This window comes from Salvelinus sp. IW2-2015, linkage group LG15, assembly GCF_002910315.2.
Source record: "Salvelinus sp. IW2-2015 linkage group LG15, ASM291031v2, whole genome shotgun sequence".
Lineage (NCBI taxonomy): Eukaryota > Metazoa > Chordata > Actinopteri > Salmoniformes > Salmonidae > Salvelinus > Salvelinus sp. IW2-2015.
Window position 1 is genome coordinate 50,064,708 of NC_036855.1, and position 26,310 is coordinate 50,091,017.

A 26,310-nucleotide genomic window follows, 5' to 3' on the forward strand; every position below is an offset into this window, starting at 1 on the left:
AAATTGGGTAAATGGTAAAGTCTACAAAACTTTATCCACTCTGTTCGTAACATATTCTAGTTTTGGAAACAGAAAACCATATCAAAATGTTTAATCGATGAGAAAATGTGCAGAATGTCAGCCAAAATCCATCTTGTTCCATCATCTCCCACTGCCGGACACTGGGCTTCCTCTCACCACCATATTTGGTAGTGAGGGGAAACGCCAACCGGATGATTCACATTTACACATCCTGTGAAATATCTGTCTCATTATTCTATCTGTGCCATTTTTTTTGTCTGTCTGTCTGTCTGTCTGTCTGTCTGTCTGTCTGTCTGTCTCTTTCCCACCCTTCCCTACTCCTCTATTTCCTGCCTCCTTCTTCCTCTCCCCCCTCTCTATTCCCTCTCTCGTCCCCTCCTGTTTGATCTCATACTCTCATTGTCGGCTCAACCCTGAGAAAATCTCATCCCCCATCATGTCACTGATGTGTGTCATCCATGATGCCTTTATCTCTCAAGCACACAGAGAGTACGTCTGAGTCTGGGCTATATGGAACCAGCTGTGGAGGCCACCACAATCATCTCCTATCCATCTTCATTTAATGGAGTCCTTTAGCTGCACTATTGTGGAAGGATGTTCTGCAATGCTATTAGTGCTGCCTGAATGCACAGAAAGGCTGAGTGAGGAGGGCCATTATCGAAGAAGATGAAAGAAATATGGAAAGGAAGAGTTTCACAAGGTCATTTGTGCTAGAAATGTGATTGGCAAGTACAGTAAATAGCTTCTGATGTTACTTTGGTTTTAGGTTTTATTCAGTGTTATTGTGTTTTTTGTATGCTTTTTTTAAAGGTTGTGTGGTAGACTATTGTAGACAATCTTACATTCTTGGTGGGAAAAGATAATACATAACGTCTAAAAACCTTGACATTGCAGACTACTGTAAAGTGAACCGTGACGCTATACACCAACGGTTTCCCAGGCATTCATGATACATACCTAAGCACCACTCAAACATGAAATAACAGCTCTGCGACAAGTTGTCGAATTGCTCTAGCCTAGCATGCCTATGAAAAATATTTTTCATAACATGTTCGACATTGGGTAAAGGGTAACGGCTGCTGAGTTGTTGGTATACACTACCGTTCAAAAGTTTGGGGTCACTTAGAAATGTCTTTGTTTTTGAAAGAAAAGCAATTTTTTTGTCCATTAAAATAACATCAGATTGATCAGAAATACAGTGTAGACATTGTTAATGTTGTAAAGACTATTGTAGCTGGAAACGGCTGATTTTTATTGGAATATCTACATAGGCGTACAGAGGCCCATTATCAGCAACCATCACTCCTGTGTTCCAATGGCACGTTGTGTTGGCTAATCCAAGTTTATCATTTTAAAAAGGCTAATTGATCATTTGAAAACCCTTTTGCAATTATGTTAGCACAGCTGAAAACCTTTGTGCTGATTAAAGAAGCAATAAAACTGGCCTTTAGACTAGTTGAGTATCTGGAACATCAGCTTTTGTGGGTTCGAGTTTCTTCTGAAACTCGTCAGTCTATTCTTGTTCTGAGAAATGAAGGCTATTCCATGTGAGAAATTGCCAAGAAACTGAAGATCTCATACAACGCTGTGTATCACTCCCTTCACAGAACAGTGCAAACTGGCTCTAACCAGAATAGAAAGAGGAGTGGGGGGCCCTGGTGCACAACTGAGCAAGAGGATAAGTACATTAGAGTGTCTAGTTTGAGAAACAGACGCCTCACAAGTCCTCAACTGGCAGCTTCATTAAATAGTACCCACAAAACACCAGTCTCAACATCAACAGTGAAGAGGCGACTCCGGGATGCTGGCCTTCTAGACAGAGTTGCAAAGAAAAAGCCTTCTCAGACTGGCCAATAAAAAGAAAAGATTAAGAAGGGCAAAAGAACACAGACACTGGACAGAGGAAGATTGGAAAAAAGTCTAAGCTTGTGTCTAAGCTTGTGACCGGATCACAAAGAAGAACATTCGTGAGAGGCAGAAAAGATGCTGGAGGAGTGCTTGACGCCACATGTCAAGCATGGTGGAGGCAATGTGATCGTCTGGGGATGCTTTGGTGGTGGTAAAGTGGGACATTTGTACAGGGTTAAAGGGATATTGAAGAAGGAAGGCTATCACTCCATTTTGCAACGCCATGTCATACCCTGTGGACGGCATTTAATTGGAGCCAATTTCCTCCTACAACAGGACAATGACCCAAAGCACAGCTCCAAACTATGCAATAACTATTTAGAGAAGAAGTAGGAGGTGCTAAAGGAAGCATGGGGTGAAATCTCTAAAGATTACCTCAACAAATTGACAACTAGAATGCCAAAGGTCTGCAAGGCTGTAATTGCTGCAAATGGAGGACAAAATTATTATTTCAATGAAAAATCATTATTTATAACCTTGTCAACATCTTGACTATATTTGCTATTCATTTTGCAACTCATTTCATGTATGTTTTCATGGAAAACAAGGACATTTCTCAGTGACCCCAAACTTTTGAACGGTAGTGTAGCGACTCTCGTGGGTTGAAGAAGGAGACCAAGGTGCAGCGTGGTCTCCTTTTTTAATAAAACTGAACAACGCAACAAAATAACAAAGTAGAAAACGAAAGCGAACAGTTCTGTCAGGCAACAAAACAGCTAAACAGAAAATAACTCCCCACAAAACCCAAACGGAAAATCACAACTTATATATGATCCCCAATCAGAGACAACGATAGACAGCTGCCTCTGATTGGGAACCACACATGGCAAAAACAACAAAGAAATAGAAAACATAGAATCTCCCACCCGAGTCACACCCTGACCTAACCAAACAGAGAATAAATGAGGATCTCTAAGGTCAGGGCGTGACAGGTAGTGTATGTAGTAGAGTTCAACCGATTATGATTTTTCAACGCCGATACCGATTATTGGAGGACCAAAAAAAAGCCGATACCGATTAATCGGCCGATTTTTATATATATTTGTAATAATGACAATTACAACAATACTGAATGAACACTTATTTTAACTTAATATAATACATAATAAATAAATAATGAAACATGTTCAATTGGGTTTAAATAATGCAAAAACAAAGTGTTGGAGAAGAAAGTAAAAGTGCAATATGTGCCATGTAAGAAAGCTAATGTTTAAGTTCCTTGCTCAGAACATGAGAACATATGAAAGCTGGTGGTTCCTTTTAACATGAGTCTTCAATATTCCCAGGTAAGAAGTTTTAGGTTGTAGTTATTATAGGAATTATAGGACTATTTCTCTCTATACCATTTGTATTTCATWWACCTTTGACTATTGGATGTTCTTATAGGCACTTTAGTATTGCCAGTGTAACAGTATAGCMTCCATCCCTCTCCTCGCTCCTACCTGGGCTCGAACCAGGAACACAACGACAACAGCCACCCTCGAAGCAGCGTTACCCATGCAGAGCAAGGGGAATAACTACTCCAAGTCTCAGAGCGAGTGACGTTTGAAACGCTATTAGCGCGCACCCTGCTAACTAGCTAGCCATTTCACATCGGTTACACCAGCCTAATCTCGGGAGTTGATAGGCTTGAAGCACAGCGAAGAGCTTCTGGCAAAACGCAGGAAAGTGCTGTTTGAATGAATGTTTACGAGCCTGCTGCTGCCTACCACCGCTCAGTCAGACTGCTCTATCAAATCATAGACTTAGTTATAACATAATTACACACAGAAATACGAGCCTTAGGTCATTAATATGGTCGAATCCGGAAACTATCATCTCGAAAACAAAACGTTTATTCTTTCAGTGAAATACGGAACCGTTCCGTATTTTATCTAACGGGTGGCATCCATAAGTCTAAATATTCCTGTTACATTGCACAACCTTCAATGTTATGTCATAATTACGTACAATTCTGGCAAATTAGGTGGCCCAAACTGTTGCGTATACACTGACTCTGCATGCAATGAACGCAAGAGAAGTGACACAATTTCACCTGGTTAATATTGCCTGCTAACCTGGATTTCTTTTAGCTAAATATGCAGGTTTAAAAATGTATACTTCTTTGTATTGATTTTAAGAAAGGCATTGATGTTTATGGTTATGTACACATTGGAGCAACGATATGCACCGCATCGATTATATGCAACGCAGGACACCCTAGATAAACTAGTAATATCATCAACCATGTGTAGTTAACTAGTGATTATGATTGATTGATTGATTGTTTTTTATAAAATAAGTTTAATGCTAGCTAGCAACTTACCTTGGCTTCTACTGCATTCGCGTAACAGGCAGGCTCCTCGTGGAGTGCAATGTAATCAGGTGGTTAGAGCGTTGGACTAGTTAACTGTAAGGTTGCAAGATTGAATCCCCCGAGCTGACAAGGTAAAACTCTGTCGTTCTGCCAATGAACGAGGCAGTTAACCCACTGTTCCTAGGCCGTCATTGAAAATAAGAATGTGTTCTTAACTGAGTTGCCTAGTTAAATAAATATTAAATAAAGGTGTAAAAAAATAAATATATACATATATTTTGTTTTTAATCGGCCAAATCGGTGTCCAAAAATACCGATTTCCGATTGTTATGAAAACTTGAAATCGGCCCTAATTCCGATTAATCGGTCGACCTCTAGTATGTAGCGCGTATTTACAGTATACTGAACAAAAATATGAACGCAACATTTAAAGTGTTGGTCCCATGTTTCATGAGCTGAAATAAAAGACCCGACAAATGTTCCATACGCACAAAAAGCTTATTTCTCTCAAACTTTGCCAAGATAATCCATCCACCTGACAGGTTTGGTATCTCAAGAAGCTGATTAAACAGCATGATCATTACACGGGTGCACCTTGTGCTGGGGACAATGAAGGGCCACTATAATATGTGGAGTTGTTACACAACACAATGCCACACTGCCCTATCAAGCAAAAAGTTTGTAACTTTGGTAGGGCAGCACAGATGTCTCAAGTTTTGAGGGAGTGTGCAATTGGCATGCTGACAGCAGGAATGTCCACCAGAGCAGTTGCCAGAGAATTTAATGTTAATTTCTCTACCATAAGCAGCCCTCTAACGTTGTTTTAGAGAATTTGGCAGTACGTCCAACCGGCCTCACAACTGCAGACCACGTGTAACCACGCCAGCCCAGGACCTCCACATTCGGCTTTTTCACCTGCGGGATGGTCTGAGACAAGCCACCCGGACAGCTGATAATACTGTGGGTTTGTACAACCGAAAAATCTCTGCTCAAATGGTCAGAAACCGTGTCAGGGAAGCTCACCTGCTTGCTTGCCCAGGGTCTTGACTTGACTGCAGTTTGGCGTCATAACCGACTTCAGTGGGCAAATGCTCACCTTCCATGGCCACTGGCACGCTGGAGACGTGTGCTCTTCACAGATTAATCCCGGTTTCAACTTTACCAGGCAGATGGCAGACAGCGTGTATGGCGTCGGGTGGGCGTTCGGTTTGCTGATGTCAACGTTGTAAACAGAGTGCCCCATTTATTTTTTTATTTTTTTTATTACACCTTTATTTAGCCAGGTAGGCTAGTTGAGAACAAGTTCTCATTTACAACTGCGACCTGGCCAAGATAAAGCACAGCAGTTCGACACATACAACAACACAGAGTTACACATGGAATAAACAAACATACAGTAGAAAAAAGAAAAATCTATATACAGTGAGTGCAAATGGGGTAAAATAAGGGAGGTAAGGCAATAAATAGGCCATGGTGGCGGAGTAATTACAATATAGCAATTAGACACTGGAATGGTAGATGTGCAGAAGATGAATGTGCAAGTAGAGATACTGGGGTGCAAAGGAGCAAGATAAATAAATACAGTATGGGGATGAGGTAGTTGGATGGGCTGTTTACAGATGGGCTATGTACAGGTGCAGTGCTCTGTGAGCAGCTCTGATAGCTGGTGCTTAAAGCTAGTGAGGGAGATATGGGTCTCCAGCTTCAGTGATTTTTGCAGTTCGTTCCAGTCATTGGCAGCAGAGAACTGGAAGGAAAGGTGGCCAAAGGAGGAATTGGCTTTGGGGGTGACCAGTGAGATATACCTGCTGGAGCGCGTGCTACGGGTGGGTGCTGCTATGGTGACCAGTGAGCTGAGATAAGGCGGGGCTTTACCTAGCAGAGACTTGTAGATGACCTGGAGCCAGTGGGTTTGGCGACGAGCATGAAGCGAGAGCCAGCCAACGAGAGAGTACAGGTCGCAGTGGTGGGTAATATATGGGGCTTTAGTGACAAAACGGATGGCACTGTGATAGACTGCATCCAATTTGTTGAGTAGAGTGTTGGAGGCTATTTTATAGATGACATCGCCGAAGTCGAGGATCGGTAGGATGGTCAGTTTTACGAGGGTATGTTTGGCAGCATGAGTGAAGGATGCTTTGTTGCAAAATAGGAAGCCGATTCTAGATTTAATTTTGGATTGGAGATGTTTAATGTGAGTCTGGAAGGAGAGTTTACAGTCTAGCCAGACACCTAGGTATTTGTAGTTGTCCACATTCTAAGTCGGAACCCATGGTGGCGGTGGGGTTGTGGTATGGGCAGGCATAAGCTACAGACAACGAATACAGTTGCAATTTATCAATTGCAATTTGAATGCACAGAGATACCTTGACAAGATCCCAAGGCCCATTGTCGTGCCATTCATCGTCTGCCACCACCTCATGTTTCAGCATGATAATGCGCGGCCTCACGTCGCAAGGATCTGTACACAGTTCCTGGAAGCTGAAAACGTTCCAGTTCTTCCATGGCCTGCATACTCACCAGACATGTGTACGACAGCATGTTCCAGTTCCTGCCAATATCCAGCAATTGAGGAGGAGAACAACATTTCACAGTCCACAATCAACAGTCTGATCAAGTATATGTGAAGGAGATGTGTCGTGCTGCATGAGGCAAATGGCCCGACCTTTTTTGTTGTTGTTGGTATCTGTGACCAACAAATGCATATTTGTATTCCCAGTCATGTGAAATCCATAGATTAGGATCCTAATGAATGTATTTCAATTGACTGATTTCCTTGTATGAGCTATAACTCAGGAAATTCTTTGAAATTGTTGCATTTTGCATTTATATCCTTGTTCAGTGTACTTCAAATGGTTTAGCTCAAACACAACGTTAGCTAAATAAACCTAGCATATTAATGCCGGAGACCCGGGCCCTTGCTGAGTGACATGGCTGTGGACAGAGAGGATTGTTGTCACAGGGGAGTGTCGACAAGGTCTGACAAACTGGGCAGCTACCACAACAAATCACTGTTCTCTCCAAGCATAGTCGATATAATGAGCCTAGACCCTGGGGTACCTGTGTGTGGGCCGCGTGGTGTGTTTGCTGTGTGTACAGTACATGCTATTGTGTGTGTGTGTGTGTGTGAGCCATGTGTGTTTGTGTGTGGTACATGCTATTGGAATAAGGGAGGAGGAGTAGGAAGAGGAGGAGGAGGAACAAGGGAGAATCCCCTAGAGAACATTATTGATTACCATTGGCATGCTTCTCTCTTTCTCTCCCTCCCCTCTCTCTCTCTCTTTCCTTCTTTCCCTCCCTCGCTCTCTTTCCTTGTCTTCCTGTCTCTCTCTCCATCTTTTTTCCTCGCTACCTCTTTCTAACAGCCACAGTTTACTTATATGGTTTTGCAGGGGCTGTGCTGTTTTGTTTGGTGCTATGCTGTGCTGTGCTGTGCTGTGCTGTGCTGTGCTCCAGAGAGAATCGTACTCCGCCTTCTGTAAACCGTGCTTACTGGAGCTCTTCCCATGTGCATCAATGCAAGCAGCTGTAGCACTCGGTGGAATTTCAAAATGCACCAGAGGCTTGACACATTACATTATGCACCACCGCTGTATACTTGTGTTCAGAGAAGCTGAAATGGTCTAACCACACGGACGCCGTAGTGAAGAAGGCACGACAGCGACTCTTTAACCTCAGGGTGCTGAGGAAATTTGGCCTGTCCCCCGAGGGCTCTCACAGTGTTCTACAGGAGCACCATCAAGAGCATACTGTCAGGCTGCATCACAGCCTGGTACGGCAACTCCGCCGTCGCGGACCGCAAGGCTCTTCACAGGGCGATACGTGCAGTCAAACGCACCATTGGGTGCACAGTGCCTGCCCAACAGGACACCTACAACACCAGGTGTTGCATGAAGGCCAAGAAGATCATCAGGGACCCCAGCCACCTAAGCCACGCCCTGTTCTCCCCGCTTCAAACACTCAGACGCAGGCAGTACAGGAGCATCATGGCAAAAACCGACTGGCCAATAGTTTCCACCCTCAGACCATCAGGCTGCTGAATAGCCACCACTAGTCAGCTACCTGCTCCCCTCCCCCCTGCTCCTCCCCCATGGACACCCTCAACTCTCACTTATCTTTCCTGCTACTCCCCCTATGGACATTCTTTCTCTTCTCCGCCCCAACGGATATTACTCTGCCCCCACTCCAACGACATTCATCACTGTTGCTGCTGTTAATATTTATATTATTACTTTTTTTGTTTTATTTCACTCAATGATCATGCTTCTGCTCCCCCTATGGTCATTCCACCTCACCTCTCAACTGTCTTTACTCTGCCTCCACCCCAATGGACATTTATTTATTCATCACTGCCTCAGTTGTTATTATGAATATAGTGCTATTTCTATAAAATAAAAATAAAAGACCATTTTCATTATTTTATTTCACTAGTTCTGCATGTTGGAGCTGGAAGCCAAAGATTTTCACTGTACGCCACAATCACACCTGCAACCCTGTGACTATTAAACAATCTGAATCAGTTTCAAACCGCCACTTGGCTATACTCTGGGGGAAAAACGATGGTCTCAAGATGCAATGCATCCTTCTTTCCCTGGATTGCGCTCTTGTTAATGACAAGTGTTTAGATTTAGATTGAACTGGGACCTCTGTTTTGAATGAACCGCCGCCTGAGTGATAAATTGCATTTTATGTTCGCCAAGGTCTCAAAACACTTTACATTGTATATAGGGTAAATTACCCCATCCACCGCCAATGTGTAGCACCCACCGGAATACTCGCAGCACGTGGGCTATCACGGTGGAGAATGAGGAGTAATGGTGTCTGTTTGGAAGCTAGGGATGATAACATGGCCATGGTGGTGAAGAGGCTAGCTGCTAGCCGGGAGCTCTCTATTCACCTTGAAGGGGGAAACATTATAGTATTGGGGATGAGAGCATCTTAATATTCAAGGCCCTTTGGCTTTTCAAGCCACTAGTAGGGGGATGTAGACAAGCTCGCTAGCTTGCTAGCACTACCAGGATATATTCAAGCGCTCCACTGGTCCTCAGGCTGTGTATCAGATGCTCTCCTGTGTGCCTCCATGTTTTTTTGGGGGGGGGGTGATAAAAATGCATGACTGATAGTTTGCCTCTAAGAGTATTATTATTTATGAACCCTGGCTCTACTCTACAAGGAGATACTGTATATTACTCTGCAACAACTGCAGAGTCCATATAGTCATCGTTTTTGGTCTATTCAAATGCTGAGAAAGCATTACTGGTTTTACTGCTTTCTTCTGTGATAAATTACCGCCACCGGTTTTTGTATGATGAAACCAAATCACATCCTGAAACATGTGCTCCTTTGATGCTTTCTTACATTGCTTGGGAATAGGGAGTGTTTAAGTTCCAATATCTGAGACCTGGATATAAATGACAGATTTACCCACTAGCACAACAAACCATAAATGCATACCGAAAGCATTTTCCCTTTTATCTATTCTAACTCCCACATATACAAACAGATTGTGGGAGATGTGACAGAGCGGAGGGACACATTTGGCAGATAATACATACAGCATTACTGTGGGGACTCCTGGATAGTGATCTATAACATCTGGAGTATAGAGATGTTGTTATGAATACTGATATGTAAGAAGATACAAATCAGTAGCCTGGTCCCAGATCTGATTGTGCTGTCTTGCCAACTCCTATGGTCATTGTCATATAGGAGTTGGCAAGACCAAACAAACAGATCATGGGAACAGGGTAAAAAAACTGTTGTTTGGCACCAGTTTTAGCTATAGACACTCTTTCAACCCACTTAACAAAGAATGAACAATCTGCTTAGACTCACTAATTGTATTTAACTAGGCAAGTCAGTTAAGAACAAATTCTTATTTACAATGACGGCCTACTCCGGCCAAACCCCGACGACGCTGGGCCAATTGTGCGCCGCCCCTATGGGACTCCCAATCACAGCCTGGATGTGATACAGCCTGGATTCGAAGCTGGTATTATAGTGACACCTCTAGCACTGAGATGTAGTGCCTTAGACCACTGCGCCACTAGGAGCCCAATTATTTGTCTTAGTTTGGTGTCGAACCAACTCGCTGCTAGTGAGAGATTCAAAAGGACGAGTCCCTTACTGAGTTGATGAATTAGTCCAATTAATCACGGGTAATTATGCAGAAGCATAATCACTGAACACCTTTGCAATATTTTCCATTCCGAAAATGGAATAAACAATTTGTTTTATTACACATCTAAATCTGATTACAAATGTACTGGGTTTCTCTTAACGTTACAGAACTGCTGAGATGTAGCCTACAGTCTTTAAGCATGGTGAATTGTTCTTAGCTGCTTACAAGAAACGACTTCCGGTGATCAACAACTTCAACGTTTCATCAAATTCAGATTGAACCTGATGATGTGGGACCCAACCTGTCCCGAATTGAATAGTCAATAAAAACCTTGATGTTATTTATTTTTTTTGGGGGGGGGGATGCTCTGTTTTTACCACTGCTAGAAATCATATCGCATTGTGCTGTAAAACGGGCTATCATCCAATTCATAACACTGCATGATGCATAATACCCCCTCTGCCAAAATACAGATTGGTTAGAAATAAATAGGGCTACATTTCAGTGCTGAGACCCTTTTGATATGCAGCTCGTCCACTAGCCACAACGCCTCTGTGGTGTCAACATGTGTCAACATGTGATGTAAACAACAAACTCCCTACTGAAATTGAACTGAAAATCCACCCGTATTTCTTAGTGATGGGCATTCCGACTCTTTTCGATGAGCATCATCATTTGGCTCCGTTCACGTAAAAGAGACGCATCATTAGGCTCCCAACCCGGCTCTTAATTCAAAATGCTTGAAAACCACTCATGTAACGCACAAAAAGTAGGCTACCATTATGTCAGATCGTGATATGCACGTTCAAGCACATTTTTACCTGGACAAATTATTTGATTTTTTAAAATTGTTTTTACACATAAGCGTGGACCAGAATGACGTGACCCCACTATTTATGGTTCTGCAGTGAGAATTTACCATCTTCAGATAATGATTTTGTAACTTATTTGCAGATAATCGTTGTTTGAAGCTGAAAAAGCAGTAGTAGCAGTATTTAAATCAGGGAGCCACATGAACAGCTCTTTCAACGATGTGATTTGCTTCCCAAAGTTCATCAAAAAGAGATGTTAGTTCGCAAACGACCCATTACTAGTATTTCTCCCCTCAAACGTTTTTGTCATGCGAATGTGAGTAGAAAAGTAGGGCAGTGTTTTAATCGTGCCATATTTATGCAAATGTCTGGAATTAAGTTGTCTTGCCAATTGGGACGTTTAATTACATACATTTCCCCCGGGATATGATCTAGTTAATTGCCGATAAAGAGAGTGAGATTCCTAAGTTTTAGGTGAAACGTAGTACACCATGAGGGAAGGAAGGAGACATGTTGGTGCTGATATTTTTTAAACTCTGGCAAATTATGAAAGTATATCAACAGTTTTCTAACTGTCCTTACTATCTGGAATCCTTGGGACGTCCCTACCACATTGAAGTTGGCATTTAAAATGGTTAAGGTAAGGGTTAAGGTTCTGGTTAAGGCAAGGGTTAGGGTAACGCCTCGATCAGAGTGTCATAACATTTTGGTACACCAGAAGTATACCGAAAAAAAATATAAACACAACATGCAACAATTTTCAACGATTTTACTGAGTTACAGTTCATATAAGGAAATCAGTCAATTGAAATAATCTATGGTTTTCACATGACTGGGCAGGGGCATACCCTGAGGGGTCATAGGCCTACCCGCTGGGGAGGCAGGCCCAGCCAATCAGAATGAGTTTTTCCAGCTGTCGAGGTGGCTGGTCTCAGATGATCCCTGTAGGGGAAGAAGCCGGATGTGGAGGTCCTGGGCTGGCGTGGTTACACGTGGTCTGCGGTTTTGAGGCTGGTTGGACACTGCCAAACAATGTTTGACGTTGCTTTTGGTGGAGAAATGAACATTTAATTCTCTGGCGACAGCTCTTGTGGACATTCCTGCAGTCAGCATGCCAATTGTACGCTCCCTCAACACTTGAGACATCTGTGGCATTGTGTTGTGTGACAAAACTTCAAATTTGTGCACAACATTTTAGAGAAATAAGCTTTTTGTGCGTATGGAAAAATTCTGGGATCTTTTATTTCAGTCCATGAAACATGGGGCCAACACTTTATATGTTGCGTTTATATTTTTGTTCGGTATACATTTGTTTCCAATTGAGTGCCGAGTTTGGCTTGCAGCATTGCATCGCAGAGGCAGTTGCTGTGTGTTCTGTATACGTTGGACTTGACGGAAATAGTTGGTAAAAAACAGTGAAGGTACATTTTTGTTGCACACATACCAAGTAAAAATGTTGGATTATATAATTTCAAAAGTTTGACTGCAGAATTTATTACGCATCATTGATGCAATGACACTTTTGGTCTGATCGAGGATTAAGGGTCAAAGCGGAAATCGTCAGTAGAAACAATAACAAAACGACTCCACACCCGTTTTGGTAAAAAGAAAAGGGACGGGGCTGAAGAAATGTAACCACTCAAATTCATAGACAGAGCTATGGATGCAAGGACTGACCATCCGTGATATCAAAATTATACTTTTAAGCATGTTTTGAGGCTATATTGTGTTTGCTTACATTTACTTTGTTGATAAACATTGGAGTGAAACAAGTTTATATTTTGGGTTACGATGGGGTAAGACAGTTGAACTAAGCTCATGAGATGTTTATAAGTTATTTTCTTAAAAAATCAGTAGGTACATATCATTCATTGTGACTGGCCACCTCTATTCGGTCTTATGTTGCAAAATTCTAAATAGTGTTTTTTACATTGGATAAAAGTAGAGACTTGTGAGAAAAAAAAATAATTTGTGACCCGTTTCAGGAAGCTACTGTAGGTGTATATCGCACGTCACTACTTCACAGTTTCTTTTATAAATGTTTTTTGTTGTTGTCCGAAATGCCTTATGGAACGTGAACTTTCATGTGCCTTAATAAAAACCTGTATGCCATCTGTAAATATGAATAAAATGGTTAAATTATGAGCCTAGTTGGTTTTAGCCACAGAAGAAGCCAGGAACCTTCCCGCTAGCCATGATTGGCTAAGATAATGGATGGGCTGGACATGCCGAGAGATGAGTTCGGATTGGTCTGCCATGTAGCAGTCTTCTGTCTATAACATGAGCTGCTCCGTATGTGCAGATAATCCTTGCTACTGCAGCGTTTTTGAAAGATATAATGTTAGCCATGGAGATCTGCAAAAGTGTTGCTACTGGTCTCAACAACATTGCTATCAATAAAGGTCAGTGGGGAAAAGTTGTGATGGACGACTTTCTGCAATTGCGTTCAAATGTCTCTCTTGTGAAGTAGTGACGTGCGACATACGCCTAGCTTCCTGAAACGGGTCACAATTTATAAGTCCAAAAAATGGATGTAGCAACTGCTGATTTCCCCTTTAAGATTGGGGTTAGGGCAGAGAGGAACAGGTGAAGCAAGAGGGTTTACTCTGCACAAAATCTATGTTAAGCAGATCATAGATTATTAGTAAGTGAGGAATTTTTGTATGGGGCGGGGAATAAAAATCAGTTGCTATTTTGATACGAGGCTTATTTGATCTAATAGAAGTTTCGTAACTTCTAGTCTCGGCAGACCAGATGTGCCATCTTTCCCTATTTCTACACCTATAATACATAGACTGTCAGATTATATTCCAAGCAATGAAAAACCAGTTGAAAGTAATTTTATGGTGTGTTCATGATGCCATGCTCATCTGCTGGCTAAAATATGTCATAATGAAGGTTTCATCGTTAGACTTTCTCTCAAACATGTGCTTTTCAATTTAAAAGATTGTAGGCTACATTGACATTGTTTGGAAATAGCTATAGAACTGCCGTCGTTTACTTTTGATAGTTACTTTTTTGTTGTTGCTTTAATTAGTTTTCATTTTACCACAAGGACATCCATAGCATAACACCATCAGCAGACCAATTTAACAAAAGTAAGTGCTCGAGTATAACCAACACACTGAATAATACTCATTGATTGAAAGGGATGGCAGTCTGGCCTCACAATGAATAGACTAGAGCCTTTGAGAGTTTTATTTTTCTTAGCAAATTATCTCTTAAAAGGACTACGACACAAATGGCACCCTATTCCCTATGTAGTGCACTACTTTTGACCTGGTCACATAAAGCTCTAGTCAAAAGTTGTGCACTATATAGGGAATAGGGTGCCATTTGGGACGCAAGCAGAGTCTCACATAGAACACCATGGATTCATGAACCATGAAAAGAGGAAAGTGTAGTCTCATAAGGAGGGCAGACGGGAGTTCTGTGCAGGCTCCCGAGATCATTTTCCTATCATCCCTCTAGCGTTGTCAGGCGGTCGGATCTGTACATCTCTCTAGTCTCTCCATCACATTTTCAGGGTTAGAAGGCAGCCCACATACTGTAGCTGTCAGTATGAGGCCCTCTCAGCAACAGTATGTTATGGAGATGTTGTACTAACAGAGGCACAGAGCATGTGATATTTAAATATGCCATTGTACCAACTGAGGCACAGAGCATGTGGTATTTACCTATGTAAAGCGCTACTGTATGTGTCAATAACATAGGGCCTTGGAGCATGTATCATATCTGTTTTAACTTGTCATTGTTATTTCATGTACATTAATGCAGTACCCTGTCTGTCTCTGTCTATCAGTTTCTCTGTCTTTTCTCTCTCTTCTTTCCTCTCTCTCTCTCCTTTCCTAGCTCTCTCCCTCGCTCTGACTGATTCCCTTCTGACTTCTCTCTCAGGGGTATGAGGAGAGACAGCGGTATAATCATCTTCTAATTTCCAGCTGTTCTAATATTCTGATCATGGTGGATGGTGATGGATGACTTGCACCAACCTGTCTAAGTGATTGGAGCGGCAGCACACAGTGCTTCAGAGCAGTTTTATTCATGACCTGCCCTACTTTGAGCTCAAGAGCTGATTTAAAAAAGATCTGCTGTTGTTCTACAGTTGGGAATAGAAGTGCGGGATAAAAAAATAATCACATATTTAGCCATGCAAATCGAGTCCTCTAGTCTTGGTTGAGCATGCCGGGCAATGCATTTCCTGGCATCCCCTTGGGATTTGTGTGTGTTGTGTTTAAATGTATATGTGTGCACCAAATAATCCTGTTGTGTTTTTTTTTTATGCTACTCACTTTCTCAATTTTTTCTTTCTTTCTTCCTTTGTCTTTCTCTCTCCTCCTTCTTTCTCTGACAGTTGGGGGGTTGTGGAATACTGGGCGTGGGGGTATGGCTGTCAGTGACCCAGGGCAACTTTGCCACACTCTCCTCATCCCTCCCATCCCTCTCAGCAGCCAATCTACTCATTGCGGTCGGGACCATCATCATGGTGATTGGTTGCCTCGGCTGTGTCGGAGCTGTCAAAGAAAGTCGTCCGCTGTTGCTGAGTGTGAGTATCTAACAAAGAGTATCTGCCACTCTTGTTGACAAAAAAATACCCTCGATAATTCGTTTTTATACACGTTCACATTTCTGCTGTAAGCATCATGTTATATTCCATTTTTTTTTTTAATTGTAATTTAGCAGATGCTTTTATCCAAAGCAACATACAGATGTCCACATCAACAGACAGTGGTACATTATGTACTTTCAGTATATGTGGCCAATGCGGGAACTTTAGTCCAGCATTCATAGCTCCAAGCTCCATGAAGATCTTTCTATTAAAAACGCTATGTCAAGTCAGAATTGTCTCTGGATGCTAAGAACAAGTCTCGCATCGTATAACAACACCATATAGTTTGATTTACTTCGAACGACTAACAGTCTGTTAACTTAGCCTTTAAACCTAGCAATTAAATAAAGTTTGACAGCAGCGCAGCAGGTGGTTCAATTACTGGCCCCATGGGACCGACCATCAAACGTATCGTAGAGCTAAAGCCCATCATTAGTATCAGCCTTGATATTCTCCCAGAACGCCTAGCCGGTTGGACCACTGTGTCGATGTGATTGGAAGACAATGTTCGCGAAGGCTTTTTCGCAGCGACTGACGAATCATCTTGAGCCTTCACATCGATTTCGAAATAGACAGCTTTAACCCTCTGCTTTCATTAGAAGAGCAATTGGAGATTTGATAACTGAACTGATCATTGAGGGGGAAATAGATTAAGATTTGACCGTGCTAATTGTTGAAGTGCTGTGGTGCTTCGTGCCTGATATGTAATTGGGATTAAAAGTAATACGGTTGAGTGGTAATTTGTAACATGGCAATAACTTGTTGTGGGCGGCATTTTACAACAGTTGTGTACTGAACGTCTTGTCAGTCTATTAGTGAGGATATGTTTTCATGTTTTATTCCATTATCTCCATGAGATTCATTGGAGAATACAAAGCTTTTTTCCAATATCCACACTAGCAGATCACTTAGAATGAATCAATGTAATTGGCATGCATTCTAAGTGATACAGGATGTGATTATGGACATGTAGCCTGGGGGGGGGGCAAAAAAACAAACATGTTTTTCGATGCATGCCAGCAAACCCACTACACAACACTAAGCAATACATTAATTGCACTATAACGGTGACAAACGGTGCCCACACACTTTTAGGGCCTACATAAAGCTGTCCCAACAGCAGAGTCCCAACACCGTACCACTGCTACACCTGGCTTTCAGTGGAGCCTTGTCTGGCAGCGAAATAGTTAATTCTGTCATGCCTTCTCCCGCTCTCCCTCTCTGGCGTTTGAGGGCTCCAGGCTGCCCATCATTTCGCACACCTGTCACCACCATTACGCGCAGCAGCGCAATATTGGACTCACCTGGACTCCATTACTTTGTTGATTACCCCCTCTATATCTGTCTGCTCCTCAGTTTGTTCCCTGTGTCAGCATTGATGTTGTTATTTTTCCCCTTTCCAGACGCGGTTCCTGTTCTGTCTCATGTCTGTTGTTTATTAAATGTTCTCCCTGTACCTGCTTCTCGTCTCCAGCTTCGATCCTCACACATTCAGCCTCATTTACTGCTTTTGAAAAAAACATAGCTGATATGGCTGACTTGCTTAACACAAATGTGGTTTCTACTGACAATTGAGACGTACAAACTATGGCATAGTACACAGAGACAGAACCGTTGGATAAATAAAGGGGGCATATGAGCAGACAATGAAAGCTCTTACAATATTCAATGATTATATTTCTCTAAAACAGGCTATAGGCTACATGTGCACCACCAAGTCAGGACAGTAGGCAAAATTTGGAGGGGAAAAGGGACCAAATTATTAGGGTGAGGCACATGTGCTACTAAAAGCTTACTGCACAACATACACTTAGTATTACTTTCTTACTGTAGCTACAGTATACATATCTCCCTGGAATATTACATCATTTATGCAGCAGCGTACAATACATTTTTGGACTCAACTTGTTGTGCTGTGCTCACTTGAACAGGAAGGTGGCGCGGCGGTTCTTTGTGGGGAAATTTTGTCATCAAAGTCTGGCATTCTCTGGATTTATGGTACTTTCAAGTAGAGGTCGACCGATGCCGATACCGATTATTGGAGGACCAAAAAAAGCCGATACCGATTAATTGGCAGATTTGTTTTGTGATTATTATATATTTTTTTATATATATTTGTAATAATGACAATTACAACAATACTGAATGAACACTTTTATCTCGGGAGTTGATAGGCTTGAAGTCATAAACAACGCTGTGCTTCAAGCATTGCGAAGAGCTGCTGGCAAACGCAGGAAAGTGCTGTTTGAATGAATGCTTACGAGCCTGCTGCTGCCTACCACCGCTCAGTCAGACTGCTCTATCAAATATCAAATCATAGACTTAATTATAATATAATAAACACACAGAAATACGAGCCTTAGGTCATTAATATGGTCAAATCCAGAAACTATCATTTCGAAAACAAAACGTTTATTCTTTCAGTGAAATACGGAACTGTTCCGTATTTTATCGAACGGGTGGCATCCCTAAGTCTAAATATTGCTGTTACATTGCACAACCTTCAATGTTATGTCATAATTATGGAAAATTCTGGAAAATTAATTACTGTCTTTGTTAGGAAGAAATGGTCTTCACACAGTTCGCAACGAGCCAGGCGGCCCAAACTGCTGCATATACCCTGACTCTGCTTGCACAGAACGCAAGAAAAGTGACACAATTTCCCTAGTTAATATTGCCCGCTAACATGAATTTCTTTTAACTAAATATGCAGGTTTTAAAAAATATACACTTGTGTATTGATTTTAAGAAAGGCATTGATGTTGATGGTTAGGTACACTGGTGCAACAACAGTGCTTTTCGGGAATGCGCTTGTTAAATCATCACCCGTTTGGCGAAGTAGGCTGTGATTCGATGATAAATTAACAAGCACCGCATTGATTATTTGCAACGCAGGACAAGCTAGATAAACTAGTAATATCATCAACCATGTGTAGTTAACTAGTGATTATGTTAAGATTGATTGTTTTTTATAAGATACGTTTAATGCTAGCTAGCAACTTGCCTTGGCTCATTGCTGCACTTGCGTAACAGGTGGTCAGCCTGCCTCGCAGTCTCCTCGTGGAGTGCAATGTAATCGGCCATAATCGGCGTCCAAAAATGACGATTACCGATTGTTATGAAAACTTGAAATTTGCCAGTAGATTGTCGACTTGATTCATGATGGTGACTGCTAGCTTGCTAGCTAAGATTTTGAAAGTATGGTGTTGACATGATCAGTCCATGTAGATATAACGTGATTTGATGTAATTTTATCTGTGGCTAATGACCTTGAGCCTTCTTGGATGTGCACTGCTAATGTAACTCTATGGCAGAACCCAAGGGGCTTGAATTATCTAGCTCTACCCTTAGATTTGGCAGTGACATAGTGTCCCCATGAGTGACAGAACACTGAGCCAATCACGGCGCAACTAGAGAACATTACCAACCCCTACGCTCCGTATTTTCCACTGGCTGCACCACCACCACAGAAAGCACTGAGCTAAGCTGAAACACCTGCATTTTGGAGCTGTCTTACTCAAGAAAGCAAAAAAAGAGACCATGTTTGTATTAACTACTAGCAGCTTTATTAACTAGTATTTTTTTTAAACATTGTTTGCAAACTGATAATATGACATATTTATGCCGAAATAACATGCAAAACAGGCTCTAAAGATGGGGCTCAAAACAGGCTCTGCCCCACCTGCCCTGAATGACGGGTCGCCACTGAGCCTTGCCCTTGTGCACACATTTCAAGCGGTTTGCTAGTATGCATATTGGAACAGAGCTTAACCTTTCACGAGCCTCTACCCCGGATCCGGGAGCACCCCCCACACCCCCCACACACTAATTAGCATACCTAGCATAGCTTCAAAAGTAGATAGTAGCATCTAAATATCATTAAATCACAAGTCCAAGACACCAGATGAAAGATACAGATCTTGTGAATAAAGCCACCATTTCAGATTTTTAAAATGTTTTACAGGGAAGACAAAATATGTAAATCTATTAGCTAAACACGTTAGCAAAATACACCACTATTCTAACTCCATCAGTTCTTACTCCTTCAGGTGCTATCACCAATTCGGCTCAACTAAGATATTGATATCCACTAACCAAGAAAAACCTCTTCAGATGACAGTCTGATAACATATTCATGGTATAGGATAGTTTTTGTTAGAAAAAAGTGCATATTTCAGGTAGAAATCACAGTTTACAATTGCACCCACCATCACAAATCGACTAGATATACTAGATAGAGCAACGTGTAGGACCAATTTACTCATCATAAAACATTTCATAAAAAGAACAAAGCATAGCAATGGAAAGACCCAGTTCTTGTGATTTCAGACCATATTTCAGATTTTCTAAGCGTTTTACAGCGAAAACACAATAAATCGATAAGTTAGCATACCACATGAACAAACGTTACCAGAGCATCGATTCAGCCAAAGACGCTATAACGTAATCACCGCCAAAAATATATTAATTTTTTCACTAACCTTCTCAGAATTCTTCCGATGACACTCCTGTAACATCATTTTACAATAACATATACAGTTTGTTCGAAAAGGTGCATATTTAGCCATACAAAACCGTGGTTACACAATAAAAATACTAGGAAATCAAGCCTCAATATGTCTGACGTCATCTATCAGAGTGATCTAGTTTAATTGAAAGCTAATCATATACTTTTGACTAAAAAATACAGGGTTGACAGCAATCGAAAGACAAATTAGTTCTTAATGCAACCGCGGATTTACATTTTTAAAATTATCCTTACTTTTCAATACAGGGTTGGCCAAGTGAAGCTATACCAAACAAAATGGCGAATTATGCGTTTAAAATATTTCGACAGAAACACGGTTTATCATATTAAATATTGCTTACTTTGAGCTGTTCTTCCATCATATTCTTGGCAATGTATCCTTTCTATGTTATAAACGTCTTTTGGTCGATAGATGTCCTCTGTCCTTCGAAATGTCCACCACCAACGACCGATCCCTAAAACGTGTCCAAACTTTCAGACGCACAACAAAGAAATTCCTCAAAATCGCACTAACGGATATAAATTGATATAAAACGGCTCAAATTAACTACATTATGATGTTTTTAACAACTATAACGACTGAAAACATGACCGGAGAATATTGCTGGTTAGAAAACGATTTGGAACGAGGCAGGTCCGATGGCCTTCACGCTTGAGGCGCAAGTTGAGAAAGGACGGTCTCTGTACATTTTTTCATTTATAATGGCTGTGAACGTCCCATCGACTTCATTGAAAACGTGATGACGTACAGACACCCAGAGGAAGACGTAGGCAGTGTCGGTTTCTTCATAGCATTCACTGTGGCCTTATAAACAGACCCCAGATCAGAGGTAAAAATTTCTGAAATCTGAACCCTGTCATGAAAAGTGCTGTAGAAATTGTTCTGTACCACTCAGAGACAAAATTCCAACTTCTATAGAAACTAGAAGGTGTTTTCTATCCAATAATAACAATAATATGCATATTGTACGATCAAGAATTTAGCACGAGGCAGTTTAATTTGGAGACACAAATATGCTAATGCGGAACAGCACCCCCTATAGTTGCAAGAAGTTAATAGCCATTTTGGCGGATTGCCATGCTTTTACACTGTAGACTGCTCCTTCTAGTCTGACCGCTCTGAAGTGGTCTTGTAGGGACACATTTCAGATGCGTTAACACATTTCAGTCAATTTGAACCAGGTCGCTGTAAACTGGGTTGTCAAGCAAAATGGTCAACATTCCATTGTGGTTAACCTGCAGCCGGGGCTTTAAATTATATTTTCATTGGTAGCACCAGAAAAGGAGATTTTTTGATTGATTGAGATACAGCCTATATGAATTCTGGATACATTCAGCACATGTTGTGCCCTGGAAAGAAGAAACTATCCACTGGGCACACGGGTTGAATCAACATGGTTTCCACTGTAGACTGCTCCTTCTAGTGAGCCAACGTGTAATAGACATTGAATTGTGTTCTGTTTCATTGAAATTACGCTGAACCAATGTGTAATAGACATTGAATTGTGTTCTGTTTCATTGAAATTACGCTGAACCAATGTGTAATAGACATTGAGTTGTGTTCTGTGCCCAGTGGGTATTATGTGACTGAAGGTATTTGTTTATTATAAAAGCTAAAAATGTTGATACGAATACCTGCCATTGATATTACAAAGTCGTTTGTGGAATATTCGTTTTCTACATTGTGTAAAAGCACTGTTTTCCTATTGAGATGCATAACATTGAAAATTGTACACTGTCTTTTTTTTAAACGTCAGGTTGGTTATGAAAACATGCAAGAGATCTGTCATTTATTCATTGCTATGACCTTTTCCCTTTCTTTCTGTGCCCCCAAATGTTTGGAGATACTAGCTAGCTAACCAATAAGATAACATGACTGAACAAAGTGTAAACTAGTGGTGGAAAAAGTGCTCAATTGTCATACTTGAGTAAAAGTAAAAATACCTTAATAGAAAATGACTCAAGTAAAAGTGAGTCACCCAGTAAAATACTACTTGAGTAAAAGTCTAAAAGTATTTGGTTTTAAATATACTTCAGTTTCAAAATTAAATGGAATTGCTAAAATGTACTTAAGTCTCAAAAGTAAAAGTATAAATCATTTCAAATTCCTTATATTAAGCAAACCAGACAACACAATTTTCTTGTGTTTTTTATTGACGGATAGCAAAGGGCACACTCCAACACTCAGACATAATTTACATACAAAGCATTTGTGTTTAGTGAGTCCGCCAGATCAGAGACAGTAGTAATGACCAGGGATGTTCTCTTGATAAGTGTGTGAATTGGACCACTTTCCTGTCAAAATGTAACAAGTACTTTTGGGTGTCAGGGAAAATGTATGGAGTAAAAAGTACATTATTTTCTTCAGGAATGTAGTGAAGTAAAAGTTGCCAAAAATAAATAGTAAAGTACAGATACCCCAAAAAACGACTTAAGTAGTGCTTCAAAGGATTTTTTACTTTTTAAGTACTTTACACCACTGGTGTAAACAAATGGTTAACGACGTGTGAGTAGTTTTAGAACGGCCCAAGACATGGCTTATAAATGTAAAATGTGGACCCTGCGATCCACTATAGGTAGATAAAAATTTTGTGGAGGTAATGTGGGTCAGATCTTTTGACCTAGTTGGGCTATAAGCAACCCGTTTTCGCTGTAGTAATGGTGCAACCATGACACTATCGAATCTGCACTCGCCTTATCATTACAACAATTATTATCTGAGAGAATTTTTCCAAGTCGCACAGTGCTCCCAAAATAGCACTCCTGGTTGCATACGAACCAATTGTTTGTACTTTAGAGCCCTGCCAGCGGCTAATAATAGCCTCTCTGGAAGCTTCTACCTCCACCACAGACTCACTGCATTAAGTCACGGTCCAGGAGTTAAATCTCTACTAAATCTCTATGGGTGTGAAATGAGACGTGCAAGACTAGCCCCAGGTTAAAAGTGATGAGTGGAAGTTTGGGTTTTTGATAGTGGGACGGAATCTGACATTGGTGCAATCTTTAAAAACACCACAGCATTGCTTTCGAGTAGCCCGTCCTTTCAGATCAGTGGCTACACAACAAAGCAAAAGGGCCGCCAGTCGTGAGTAATTTGGGACCTAGCACAGTTGTAACCTTCCCACCACCCTAAGTTAGTTAGTTATCGGTCCCATGTAGCTGGATTCCTAAAGGTATTGATTTGGGAGGCACCGTCTGACAGTGGTACGCCTTCAGTTTCTCCCTCTTCCGTCTATCAACAAAGACCCTCGGTAGCTTTCATGCTGAATGGGAATCACAGAGAGTCGATAAACCTCCCGAGATCAATGGTCGACCAGCAGTTTCATTATAGTTCTCCCTGCCAAGGCATTGATCTCCACTAAACTAGGATATCATCAAAGCCTGACGAGAGGAGAAACAAGTCATAGCATAAATAACAGGGCTGGGTTGGCTACTGTAGTGGCGGCTACCCTCACAGCCACATACATTTGTTGTTTTCACATGTACATACAGTCACCAGCAGTTGTGAGGCATTAAGTGGATGACAAAGGCTTTGCAATACCTAGTCAGTAGCACAACTGAATGCATCTTCCACATTTAACCCAACCCCTCTGAATCAGAGAGGTGCAGGTGGCTGCCTTAATTGACATCCATGTTATCCACACCCAGGGAGCAGTTGGTGTTGGAGGTCAACTGCCTTGCTCAAGGGCAAAACAGCTCATTTTTCCACCTTGGGGATTTGAACCAGCAACCTTTCGGTTACCAGCCCAACGCTCCGAACCGCTAGGCTACCTGCCGCCCTAACATTGGCTAAGCTCATTGTTGCTTGTTAGTTCACTCAGCAGCATGTGGTTCTCATTCAAACTGTGGCATGGGAATGAGTCAACGATCAACTTGATTGATGGATTGACTGCTATCACATTACAACCAATATCATGTTAGACTGAGACGTTTTAGAGGGAAGGAGGTTCTGGCAGTAGACATCATTGCCATTCAATTACCATCTCCCTACCTGACATCCTTTCTAACTGACAGCCAATTGGTTTTCTAACTTCCATCTTAATTGAAGCAACTCATTCTGTTTCTCTGTTTCTAATCTCCTTAATTGATTCATTGTTTTTGGTTTCGACTTCGGTATATTGCAAGAGTACTTTTTTGTCTGATGCCGGCTACAAATTCCATTTGGTTTGTATGAGTTCAGGAGGAGAGAGGGAGGGAGAGAGATGACGTGCACTAGGGCAGAAACCTTTAGGCTGGTGAGAAAATAAAATAAGTCACGCAATGACTACGTCGAGCTTGTGACTCGACAAGTTTGTTGGATGCATTTGCTGTTTGTTTTGGTTGTGATTCAGATTATTTTGTGCACAATAGAAATTAATGGTAATAATGTATTGTTTCATTTTGGAGTCACTTTTACTGGAAATAAGAATAGAATATGTTTGTAACCACTTCTACATGAATGTGGACGCTAACATGATTATGGATAATCCTAAATGAATCGTGAATAATGATGAGTGGGAAAGTTNTATATCATACCCCCAAGACATGCTAACCTCTCACCATTACAATAACAGGGGAGGTTAGCATTATATATCATACCCCCAAGACATGCTAACCTCTCACCATTACAATAACAGGGGAGGTTAGCATTATATATCATACCCCCAAGACATGTTAACCTCTCACCATTACAATAACAGGGGAGGTTAACATTATTGGGGGGGGGGGGGGGGGTGATATTTGTAGAGTCACATGATGTAATCATTGCGTGTTATGAATATGGGACCAAATACTTAACTTTTTAGTACTTTAATACACATAAGTGAATTCCTCCCAATACTTTTGGTCCCCTAAAATGGGGGTACTATGTACAAAAAGTGCTTTAATTTCTAAACTGTTCAAAACGATATGGATAAAAATGCCCTCAAATGAAAGCTAACAGACGGCACTTTAACCTCTTAGTCATTGTATCAATTTAAATCTAAAGGGCTGGAGTACAGAGCCAAAAAAATTATACTTGTGTCACTGTCCCAATACTTTTGCAGCTCACTGTATCACGGCCCAACCTCTCTCTGAGTATTACTGTCCCACTCCTCCCCTTCTTCTCTGTTAGTCTTAAATATATATAAGGCAGAATGATCTAAAGGCGTTCGATCTCCCATGTCTCCTCAACTCACTCTTCCTGACACTTTGTCTGTCCCGCTCCCCTGTCTCCCCGCTCTTCCTTTCTCAAGTTAAAGTTCATACTACACAGGCATGTAATATATCTCTGGCGAGCGTTTCCTGGGCCTGATGGGTCAACTCGTAAAAATGCCCTCTCTCTCCTCTCTCTCTCTCTCCCTGCTTTCTCCCTCTCTCTCCCCTCTCTCCACAGTTCTTCATCCTCCTTCTTCTGATCTTCTTCTTGGAGATTCTGTCCATCATGCTCTTCTTTGTTTACCAAGACCAGGTAAGGCGACGTCTCACACTTATTTATTTATTTATTTTTATTGTGGTTGATTCCAGTACAGTTTTTAAGTCTCACAGAACGTAATAATATAAACTCAGCAAAAAAAGAACAGTGTCTTTAAAAGATAATTCGTTAAAAAAAATCCCAAATAACTTCACAGATCTTCATTGTAAAGGGTTTAAACACTGTTTCCCATGCTTGTTCAATGAATCATAAACAATTAATGAACATGCACCTGTGGAACGGTCGTTAAGACACTAACAGCTTAGGCAATTAAGGTCACAGTTATGAAAACGTAGGACACTAAAGAGGCCTTTCTACTGACTCTGAAAAACACCAAAAGAAAGACGCCCAGGGATCCTGCTCATCTGTGTGAATATGCCTTAGGCATGCTGCAAGGAGGCATGAGGACTGCAGATGTGGCCAGGGCAATAAATTGTAATGTCCGTACTGTGAGACACCTAAGACAGCGCTACAGGGAGACAGGACGGACATCTGATCGTCCTCGCAGTGGCAGACCACGTGTAACAACACCTGCACAGGATCGGTACATCCAAACAACACGGGACAGGTACAGGATGGCAACA

At 41.4% G+C, this 26,310-nt stretch overlaps 1 protein-coding gene across 3 annotated transcripts in view; it reads left to right on the forward strand.

The window, feature by feature from the left end:
• The window catches only part of LOC111974275 (tetraspanin-4), a 97,167-nt gene that overhangs the window by 55,650 nt on the left and 15,207 nt on the right, over nt 1-26,310 (forward strand). For all 3 annotated transcript variants that reach the window (XM_024001948.2, XM_024001947.2, XM_070447252.1), the window contains 2 exons: nt 15,513-15,704; nt 25,649-25,723. In XM_024001948.2, the coding sequence (XP_023857716.1) occupies nt 15,513-15,704; nt 25,649-25,723 (267 nt within the window). The remainder of the gene's footprint in view (nt 1-15,512; nt 15,705-25,648; nt 25,724-26,310) is intronic.